The 11,356-nt window shown below is 42.5% G+C and overlaps 2 protein-coding genes across 3 annotated transcripts; one reads left to right on the forward strand and one right to left on the reverse strand.

Moving 5' to 3' along the window:
• Window positions 1-643: 643 nt before the first annotated feature.
• Window positions 644-3,367, reverse strand: LOC107040726 (coiled-coil domain-containing protein 97). Its single transcript, XM_015260938.2, is given in 3 exon segments — window positions 644-697; window positions 771-942; window positions 1,988-3,367. Coding segments are annotated over 3 exon segments (1,140 nt in total). The 5' UTR covers window positions 2,902-3,367.
• Window positions 2,760-10,911, forward strand: LOC107043597 (multidrug resistance-associated protein 7). Of its 2 annotated transcripts, XM_015265155.2 has the most exons (4): window positions 2,760-3,144; window positions 3,247-3,396; window positions 4,563-9,037; window positions 10,381-10,911. In XM_015265155.2, the coding sequence occupies exons 2-4, from the start codon at window positions 3,259-3,261 to the stop codon at window positions 10,499-10,501; spliced, it is 4,734 nt and encodes a 1,577-aa protein (XP_015120641.1). In that variant the 5' UTR covers window positions 2,760-3,144; window positions 3,247-3,258; the 3' UTR covers window positions 10,502-10,911. The 2 variants fall into 2 exon arrangements, with proteins under 2 accessions (XP_015120641.1, XP_028982252.1); XM_029126419.1 differs by lacking the exon at window positions 2,760-3,144 and having other exon boundaries at window positions 3,206-3,396.
• The last annotated feature ends 445 nt before the right edge of the window (window positions 10,912-11,356 follow it).

Here is an 11,356-nt window from a genome sequence, read left to right on the forward strand (position 1 = left end):
TTCTTGATAGTCACGTCTCGATGATTTTCATCAATTCTGTTCGTCCGCTTCCGACCTCATAAACATCAAAATATATAGTGATGAGAAAACCACTGAATTCTAATTATTAATTTGACCTGGCAGAACGAAGTGATCAGGGATTAACGCCCTTTTGGCTCTACGAGAAATAAAAGTTGAGAAAAATGTGAAAACGTCGGAATGGATTCCTGGGCTTTTCCAGGGGCCTAGAAGGGTCATATATTTAATCCAGAAATGAGGATAAATAGCTTCCACTGTAATTGAGGAATTTCAGCTGAGAGAAACGCACGAAAAAATTTAATAGAAAAATCTAACGAATTCGCTGGACAATCCCATTGGATTTCTGTTGAACTTTCTATTAGTTTTTGGCCGATTCTATTGAATGTTCAATAGAAAATATTCTATAGAAAAAGGAAATAGAATTGGATTTTTCTATACAACTCAGAATTAGAATTTCCTAGGCTCAAATTTTCCAAGTTTTTTTCGTTCTTTTTTTCTTTTTATCAAGAAAATCAGACAAGGAAATTCAGAAATATGTCCATCATTTTACATATGCAGAGGGAAAATAATAAAAACGAATATGGTACCAAAAATATTTTATTCAATTTTGATAATGATCAATCAATTATACAGTATTTTTTAAACATTTTTCTCAGGTAGTCTCTTCACTCTCCTGTTCCTAGATCAAATAACAACTCTTTCAGTCCAAATTCTCAAGTACGAGCGAATCTATATTATTAATGTTAATTGACCTTTAGACTCCTCATATATTTATCCAACTCATCTTCGGAGTCGTCATTCTCCTCCAGTCGTTTCTCCGGTGAGTCTGTCGTGACTTCCGGTGACTCTGCGTCGAAATACTTCTCCTCCTCGTCCTGTTCCCTCAACTCCACGTTGTCATACGCCTCGTTATCGTCAACAGTACTGTGAAGAATAAATTTATTGAGGTGATCATTAAAGATTTTTCAATTCAGAAGCTTGAGAATAGCCAAGTGAATATTTCTATTGAGACGTTTTCTACAGGAATTCCTCGACATGAATTTCCTAAGTTTTTCCACTCTATTTTTCTTCTTTTTCAGTGGAAAAAAGCAAACAAAATACTTGGAACTAATTAGTACTAATAGTACACTAATAGAAATTTCCACAGAAATCGATTTTTTAGGGCCTGCCCTGACGGAATTCTGTATCTTAGAGTACAATAAATTTTTTTCAATCCACTTAAGGATATCCAAATATCTTTTAGTTTAGTACAAACCACACTACAGATTCAACCGTTTTCAATCACCAAATTTGCCAGTTAAATTACGTGCGAAAAATTTGAAAAAAATCATGAATTCAAATTACATTTTCCACAGAATTATTGTTTTTAAACATTAGTTGTTTACAAATTATTTATAGAAAATGCTCATAATTTCCAAAAATTGCAATTTTTTAATTATTTACTATTTTATTATTTTAATTATTTCAAATGGCGGCGATTTTTTTCTGTCTTCCTCCCAAAGTAACCTTTCAAATGTTTTTCAGATTTTTAAAATGTTTTCTAACAATTCAATATCGAGATTCAAATTCAGACCTGCAAAGTTTAAATAATAAAATCATTGTGAATCATTGCAATTTTTTAATTATTTCAATTGAAAACCTCACATATTTTTCCATTATGTACTATTTTATTATTTTAATTATTTCAAATAGCGGTGATGTGTTCTATCTCCCTCCAAAAGCAAACTTTCTCATTTTTTTTCAGATCTTTAAAATGTTTTCTAATGCTTCAACGTCGAGATTCAAATTCAGACCTGCAATTTCTGTTTAAATAATAAAACCACTGTAAAATTCCCCTAAACTTGGGGTCAAATGGGGCTCAAATAAAACAGGTTCGACTACAAAAATACAAAAGCGTTTTACTGGAGATAAAATAGCCAAAGTACTTGGACGCAATAAAACAATTAAAAAACCCAATAAACCTTAATACCTATAATCAAAGTCAGTGTCTCTCCCCTCGAGGAAGCTCTCGTACATGTGGCTGACGAACTCCTGCCTGAGCACCTGCTGCTCCTCCCTCTCAATCTCCTCAGCCCGACAATTCCCAAAATTCCTCCTCCCCTTCGTCTCCACCTCGTAAGCCCCCACCTCCCTCTCAATCTCCCCCCAATTCTGCCCCTTCTTCCCACCCCCAGGACGCTCGCCCCCATCATCGGACTCCGAATCACTCTCCTCCAGCACCTCCTCCTCAGCCTCCTCCTGGGCCCTCCTCAGGTCCCTCACCCCATCCCTCTCGATTCCCTCCAACAGCAAATTAACAAACGTGATATTCGTCGTGTCCACGTTGTCACGAGCCTTCCTCTCCTCCTCAGTGAGAAATCTCCCGATCAGGTGATCGTACAGCAGTGGATTTCGCTTCATCATCGCCGTTTCACTGAAATACTCCCCCTTCTGCACCATCTCCTTCCAAGCCTCGTACCTCCGGTTCTTCCTGTCAATTCTCCTCGTCTCGGCATTCAAAAATCTTCTCAATTTACCAACGTGATAACTAGTCTCGTAATCACCGGATTTCTCGGTGAAGTAATCCAGCAAATGGGGCTTCAGGCTCTTGCCGAAGCGCGAGAGAAACTGGTGGTGATTTTTTTTCAGCAGATCCTCCGCTATTTTTCGTTTCTCGAGGAACGACAGCTCGGGATCGTCTTTCTGCTGACTTTTAAATATTGCTGAGGAATTCGCTACCGTGTCCAGTATCTCCTCCTCAGCGTTTTTGGTTAGGGCCGGGGAATTATTCACTTCCGATGGGTTTCGGTTTATTTTGTCGTCGGGGGGATTATTCCTCGCTCCAGGGGAATTCGTCATCTTTGAGTCGTTTTTCTCGGGGGTTCCCGTTTTGTTATTACTCATTTATTACGGTAATTGACGAAGGGGGTACGACCAGAGATTTTGTACGACTGCAGCAATCACAACAGACTGACTCACACAGCAATGCACATAACCTCACTATTCAGTTACTGACAGCCAAAGATTACACAGAAGTTACCGTTTGTTTTAGGGTAATAATTAGTTATAATTGTTTTGAGAGTTGAATTGGTCGAGGGGAGATGGTGTGAGGCTGACTGGGACTGACGTGAAATGTGATTGTTGAATGTAAGTGGGAAATTTTGATTTTTTTGCAATTTATTTCGGTTTTGTATTGGTGGGCGAAGGATTGTGGGTGATTTATGGAGATGAATTGTTTTTGGGTTTTAGAGGGGAGTAAGAATGAGCGATATTGAGCTTCCGGGACAAGAGCGGTGGGCATGGAACTGGACACAATTGTGCGGGGTACGAGGGAGCATAAGACCTCTGAATCCTGACACTAACGATCTCGGGTTGTGCTTCCAGCAGCTCTATCTTCAGGTAGAATAGCTTGTTTCTTGGTTTTTTAGGCAGTAAGTGAATTTAGGAGTTATTGTGGGAAACTGATTTTTGACATTTTTTGGGGGCTGGAATTAATCAGTGAAGCTATTTTAAATTTTGTCGGTCTGGCTGGGAATGTCTTTGAATTTATCCGGAAATTTAGCTCAAGAATTTATTATTCTAGAGTTTTTTTCATTGTTGTTTCGAAATTTTTAATTGATGATCAAATCTATAATGTTGGAGATTTACTAGGAAATTCTGTTAATTTTTTTACCGAGATTTTATAGTCCTATTGAAATTCTAAAAAAATTCTATCTGAATTTTTATCTGTTTTTTTTGCAATTTCTGTTGAAAATCATGCAATTTTGTCATGCGTTTTTTTGATAGAAACAAAATCAATAGATTTTTTGGCTTTTTTTCTTGGATTTTTTATGAGAAAGAAGAAAAATACAGCAGAAAAAAAATAGAAATAGTAAACATGTATAACAAATTTATACCCAAGGATTTCTATTTAAAAACTCCCAAGAAAAAATTTACATAAGAAAATAAAAATCCATTCATTTTTCAAAGCCATTGAATTCTCATAAAATTTTAGTAAAATTTCAATAAAATCCCCCAAGCAAAAGCTGGAAATTTTCCTTTCTCCCCGCGAATTTTTCTATGCGCTTAAAGAAGCAATAAAACACGACAAATAATTTTAAATAATCTTAAGTATCAAAATGAATAATTCAGTCAACTCCACAATTTTCTAAATCTCTTCGTCAGCGTTTGTTTTAACTTATATTCCAAAAATTTTCACGTACGAAAAAATTTCATAGAAAAACCCAGCAAATGCGGTAGAAAATGCTTTTACCCTCTCAATCTTTCTATAAGTTTTTTCCTGATTCTATTGAAAAGTTTCGCAGCTTATGTGTCCTTTTGTCAATAGAACTCTTAAATGACAACTGTTCTACAGGAAAAATCGAATTCAATTTTCAATGAACGTTTAAAAAAGCGCGTTGTTAGATAGAATCAATCGAAAACTAGTAAAATTTCCAGAAGTTCAGTAGCAACCCAATAGAATTTTCAACACTCCTATTCGCTCCATTTTGCCGTGAATTTTTTCGCGCGTGTTAGTCAATCACCCCCATAGCCACCATCTAACACCTCTCCCCTGCAACCCGCAGATTCCAACCTTGGGTCTCCTCGCGATCGCCTCGGCCTACTACTGCGGCAGAAGAACGACCCTAGCCCCCTACGAGCGCTTCTCGCACTACGCGCTCACCCTCCGCCTCCTCATAACCGCCTGTCTGGCGATTCTCCCCATAATCCGTGCGTACATAATCCTCTCAGACACAACGCTCCCCTCCCCGCGGAACCTCACCTCCCCTCTCTCCCCCCTCCAGCGCGCAAACCCCCTCCTCGACTCCCCTGAGATCTCCAACGAGGAGACCTCAGCGAAGCCCATCGACTACCTAGTGGCCGGCACCGAGGGCCTAGCCTGGATGATGCACCTCTGCTTCGTCCTGAGCCTCCGCCGAGGCACGAGGTTCAGCCTGCGAGGGCCCGTCGTCATCAGAGCCCTCATCTTCATGCTGATCGGCATATCCGCCCTCCTCCTAAGCACCCACATCAAGCATTCCCCATCCAACGACGTCCTACCCAACCTCTCCCTGGGCTTCAGCATAACAGTCGTCGCCCTGATGTGCCTCTACGCCCTGACCCTGCTCCCAACCCCCAACGAAAATCCTCGTCAAAGGGGCTCGAGGTACACAGAGATCGGTGAGAACACAGCCCTCCTAAACTCCCCAGGCCACTCCTACATTCACTTCCTCGAGGACCAAGACCCGAACTACCTGGGGACCGCCATGGAAGGCAACCCATTTCTCTCGAGGCTCCTCTTCCACTGGGTGACCCCCATGATGGAGAAGGGGGTGAGAGGCTCCCTCAAGCACGCCGACGACCTGTACGACCTGCCGGAGCACGTGAGCACCGCCTCCATCAACTGCGAGATCGACAGGTTCATCAGGAAGCCCCCCAGGTCAAGCGTCTACGTCGATCCTGATCGGGACCAAACGTCTCCCCCCAGCAACAACATCTCCCTCCTCCGGCTGCTCCACAGGTGCTTCGGCTGGCAGTTCTACGCCGTCGGAATCCTCAAGTTCATAGCTGACTGCTCCGGCTTCGTCGGCCCCATCCTCCTGAACAAAATGGTCGGCTTCATCGAGGACAAGGACAAACCGCTGGCCTACGGATACCTTTACGCATCCCTGATGTTTCTCGCGACCCTCATCGGGGCCTTCGCCATCGCCCACTTCACCTTCTGGATGAGCATCGTGGGACTCAAAATAAGGAGCACTGTCGTCACTCTTGTCTACAAGAAGACCCTTCACTCCTCAAATGTCAGGTTGAACCAGGAATTCACGTTCGGGGAAATCGTCAACTTCATGAGCACTGACAGCGACAGAATCGTCAACAGTTGCCCCAGCTTTCACACCTTCTGGAGCATTCCTCTGCAGTTGGTCGTGACGCTTTATCTTCTTTACAATCAGATTGGGCTTTCTTTCCTCGCGGGATTGGCATTCGCTGTTATTCTGATTCCGATTAATAAGTTCATTGCCAATAAGATTGGGGTTTTGAGCACAAAGATGATGGGGTTCAAGGATCAGAGGGTGCGCCTCATGGGGGAGATCCTCCGGGGAATAACGACCATCAAGTTGAATGTCTGGGAGGAGCACTTCCTCCGGGAAATCGCGACGCTCAGGGAGGGGGAGATCAAGTATCTCCGCGGGCGGAAGTACCTCGACGCCCTCTGTGTGTACTTTTGGGCAACTACCCCCGTGTTAATATCGATACTAACCTTCGGGACGTACGTGCTCGCGGGGAATCCCCTAACTGCCAAAACTGTTTTCACGAGTATGGCTCTACTAAACATGCTGATAGGGCCGCTTAACGCCTTCCCGTGGGTTTTGAATGGGTTGACTGAGGCCTGGGTCTCTGTGAAGAGGATCCAGAGGCTTTTGGACCTCACCGACCTCGACGTGTCGACTTACTACTCGGATCCGCCCATCGGGTACGACATAATGCTGAAAAACGCGTCGTTCACTGCGAATGACGCGAAGGAGGAGGGCATTCGGGAGGAGAATTCCTTGGAGAATCTCGATGAAATCCTCCCGATGCCGTCGACGTCGACGGCGGTTTTGGAATCGACACCGTCGAAGAAGTCAGTGTCCTTTGAGAGGGATAGGGTCTTCAGTCTAAGGGAGCTGACTCTTCAAGCGAAGAGGGGACAGCTGATAGGAATTATGGGAAAGGTCGGAGGGGGGAAGTCCCTCTTTCTGGACGGCATTCTTGCTGAGATTACCAAGCTGAATGGGATTGTGGCCGTCAGTGAACTTGATAAGGGCTTCGCCTACGTCAGACAGACCCCCTGGCTCCAGCGTGGAACCATCCGTGAGAACATCCTCTTCGGAAAGGCGTACGATTACAATAAATACAGGAGTGTTCTCAAAGCTTGTGCTCTTGACGACGATCTGGTGTCGTTACCGAAGAAGGATTTGACAGCTGTTGGCGAGGCTGGGAGCACCCTTAGTGCAGGACAGAAGACGAGGATTTCTCTGGCTCGGGCTGTCTACGCGGACAAGAACATATACCTTCTCGATGATATTTTAGCTACTTTGGATACGAAGGTCGCCAAGCACATATTTCAGAATGTTGTTCTTGGGATGTTGAAGGAGAAGACGAGGATTGTCTGCACACATCAGACGCAGTTCTTGATCCATGCTGATTGCGTCGTGGAGATGTCCAAGGGGAGGATCGTCAAGCAGGGGCTGCCCACTGAGATCCTGCCAGACCTCGAGGATTACTTGCTGTCGTCGAATTCCACGGAGTACAGCAGGGAGAGCAAATCGCCGAAGGACTTGCCCAACGACGAATCCATCAATCTGAATGAGGTTGACAGGGATCCCATGCTCGATGAGGAAGTGGTGGAGAGGGGGACTGTGCGGCTTGGGGTTTATGGGACCTATCTGAACGCCGTTGGGAGGTTCCTAGCGATCTGCATATTCCTGGCGATGATCTTGATGCAGTCTTCCAAGAACGTCAGCGATCTGTGGCTCTCCTTCTGGGTGACCCATGTCAACGCGAGCATCAGCAACTCTACGGTTCTTCCTTTTACGATCAAACTCGAAGCGGCTCTCAGGAGGGACACCCCCGGAAACTACTTGGCTGTCTACGCTATTCTCGCTGTCATCAACACCATCTTCACATTCATCAGAGCCTTCATGTTCGCTTACGGGGGCGTTCATGCTGCCATTGTCATGCATGAACACCTTTTGGGGATTGTGCTGAGGGCGAAGAAGGTGTTCTTTGATTCTCAGTCCATCGGGAGGATCTTGAACAGGTTCTCCTCGGACACGTATACCGTCGACGACTCGCTACCCTTCATCTCGAATATCCTTTTCGCTCAGGTGTTCGCTCTGTTGGGGACTGTCATCATCACGGCTTATGGACTCCCCTGGATATTTTTGGTCCTCGCTCCACTCGTTCCAGTGTATCACTGGCTCCAGCATCACTACAGACTGACCTCGAGGGAGCTGAAGAGACTCTCAAGCACTTCACTGTCTCCTCTCTACACGCATTTCAATGAGACCCTTCAGGGCTTGAGTGTCATACGGGCGTTCAGGGTTGTTCCCAGGTTCAAGCATGATAACGAACTGTTTCTCGAGGCCAGTCAGAAGGCCATGTTTGCGTCGGTGGCCGCCGCCCAGTGGCTCGCCCTCAGGCTTCAGTTCATTGGGGTGGCGCTGCTAGCCGGTGTCTGTCTTCTCGCGGTCATTCAGCATCAGTTCGATGTCGCTGATCCTGGGCTCATCGGCCTCGCCATCACTTATGCTCTTGGGGTCACTGGCCTGTTGTCCGGGGTTGTCAATGTCTTCACGGAGACCGAGAGGGAGATGATCTCTGTGGAGAGGATCAAACAGTATTTTGAGGATGTGCCCACTGAGGAGATCTGTGGGGACAACCCACCTTATGCCTGGCCCAGTCAGAGTGTTGTGGAGTTTAGGAATGTTGTGCTGAGGTACAGGGACTATTTGATGCCCTCGCTGAATAGGGTCTCCTTCAGGACCAGACCCGCTGAGAAGATTGGGGTTGTCGGGAGGACTGGCGCCGGCAAGAGCTCTATTTTCAATTGTCTGTTTAGACTTGTGGAGATTGATTCTGGGGAAATACTCATTGACAATGTTAATGTGAGGGGGCTTCAGCTCAATGCCCTCAGGGCGAGGCTCTGCATCATACCGCAGAACCCGTTCTTGTTCTCGGGGACGGTGAGGGAGAATGTTGATCCGCTTGGGCAGTATCCGGATATGCAGATCTTTCAGGCCTTGGAGAAGTGCAAGTTGAGCTCTTTGGTGCAGAGGCTTGGCGGACTGGGGGCCAGCATTGATGAGGCCGGGGGGAATCTTAGCACTGGGCAGAAACAACTTTTCTGTCTCGTCAGGGCTATTTTGCATAATGCGAGGATTCTGTGCATCGATGAGGCCACTGCCAATGTTGATCTGGAGACTGATAAGGCTATTCAGAATACTATTAAGTCTTCCTTCAGGAGCGCCACGGTTATTACCATTGCGCATAGGATTAGGACCATTATGCACTGTGATAGGTGAGTTTTTTTTTTCATTTTTTAATATTTTTTAGTCAACGATTTTTTGGGGAACTGCGAAGTGCGATGCGCATTGGCTAGTGGTTTATGCATATTATTTATAAAAAGGAGTTCATATTCGCTCTCATTGCGTTTAGATTTTAGTGTGAAAAAATTGAATCTTTTTCGACAAACACGTGGATCAAAATTTCTTGTTCACTATTTTTTTTCCCAAGAATAAATGAAGTAAGATTTATTATTATTTTTTTTAGTTAATTTGTGTTTTTTCGTTTGAATAATTTGAATAATTGTTATGAGTAATGATTTTTTAATGTAAATCTTTTAAGGTAAACTTGAAATATTCCCAAGTCCAGCATAAGCTTGACGAAATAGATTGTTAGTCGAAAATGTTTCACCTATTTTTTAATAGATTCATTTCAGGGGAAATTAATTCGGAAAAAATTAGGACCGACCTAATTGAGAAGCAAAAATTTTACGCTGGGGATTTTTTTCAAGTTGAATTTTCTGTTGCAAAAAATTTAAAACGAAAATCATCATCCCTTTGATGCACTCTATCATCGTGTTGTAATACATGAGGTAGCACAAATGTGGTAATAATAATTTGTGATAATTAGTGCGTGAGAGGCGTGTGCCATATCTGGACGGTCAATAATAAGAGAGGACAGTATAAAAATAGGAATTCTTCAAGTCCCTTTCGGGCGCCTTAAATTATTCAAATGCTAATTGAGGCTGGGACGAATAATTTATAGGGTTTCCGGATAAGCTCTTTATATATGGCGGTTTTGTCGAAGAAAATAAACATTATAAAATAGAGGGAAACGGAATTGAATGTTTGGAGAATAATATTCGTCCAGTAATTTTCATCTGGATTAATAATGAACTATTGAAGACAATTGATGGCAAAATGCCTCGGGTACCGTACACCCGAAATAAGGCTAATGGGAATGGCTAATGGCTGCTGGGAATTCCAAACTCGTGTAATTTGAAATCAATAGAAATTTGTATCGTTTTGTTTAGGCCTCGAAACTTCTTGGTCTGTCGAAACCAATGAAAAGACAAATTTAACATCAGTGCGAAATAGCATCAGAGGCTTTACTGGAATGGAGTGTCTCGTCGAGTAAAATTCATTGTCAACTTTAATGAGTTCAGGTTGAAATGAACTTTACTTCAAGAGAATGAAGAAATCCCCTGATGAATTGAACATTCGAGGTCTAAATTTAGTTTGAACCACTTTTAAAATAAAAAATAAATAGAGAGTCTAGAATAAAAAATTGAACAATTATCATAACTTGTTTATAAGACGGAAATGTTTTCAAAAAACTATTGTTTTGCGGCTGTTACAGGGTATTGGTGATGGGAGACGGTCAAGTATTGGAGTTTGACGAGCCAAATGTACTCATCGAGGATGAGGATTCGTATTTTTACGCTCTTGCGAGTCAAGAGTTCGCTGATCAAGATAATTAAGTCGTTATCGATTATATACAGTCAGAGATATTTTTTCATCAATGTTGGACCTCAGGGTCTTTGTAATTATCATTGAATACATCGATTTTATATTGCTTTTACATTGTAAGCATACGATATGGAGATTTGTGGTGATGAAATACAATCGGCGTATGTTCGTTTTTCTATGAGTATTTTAATTCTGAGGAATTTATCGACAGATATTTCGTAGAAAGAGCCAATAGATTTTTTATTTTGTCATGAATCATTTAAGTGAACATTTTTTCGGCATTTTTTTTTATTGTTCATTGTGAAATAACAGAATGAGATAATTTCATGTAAGAATATGGGGAGAAATCAACATCTATTGGCTTTTTTTATTGGATATCGTCTGGAAAATGATACATAATAAAAATGATATAATTATTTCAGCACATTTTTCATTTTTGTGAAACCGATATAATCTACAAAGTGGCAGGCTTTCAGCCCCCAGCCTTCACAGTACGAGAAAGTAATTCACGAATCAAAAAATTTCGTAGAATAATCTAGCGAACTTGCTAGAAAATTCTATTAGATTTCTATTCAACTTTTTATCAGTTTTTGGACGATTTTGTTGAAAAATTCCGCAGTTTATCTGCACATTTTTTCAACAGAAATGTTTAATGGAAAATATTCTACAGAAAAAAATCAATGAAATTCTAGTTTTCTGCACAACTTATTCTATTGAAATAATTTCCATTGAAATTTGTAGGCTGAAGTTTTCCAATTTATTTCATTTGTTTTTTTTTATGAAGAGAAAAAAAAATACATTTTATTATATACATTTTCAATGAAAAAAACGCAATAAAGCTGCCGAATTCTTCAACAGAATCGTCC

Source organism: Diachasma alloeum, unplaced genomic scaffold (genome assembly GCF_001412515.2).
Source record: "Diachasma alloeum isolate Michigan unplaced genomic scaffold, Dall2.0 Dall_scaffold_00179, whole genome shotgun sequence".
Lineage (NCBI taxonomy): Eukaryota > Metazoa > Arthropoda > Insecta > Hymenoptera > Braconidae > Diachasma > Diachasma alloeum.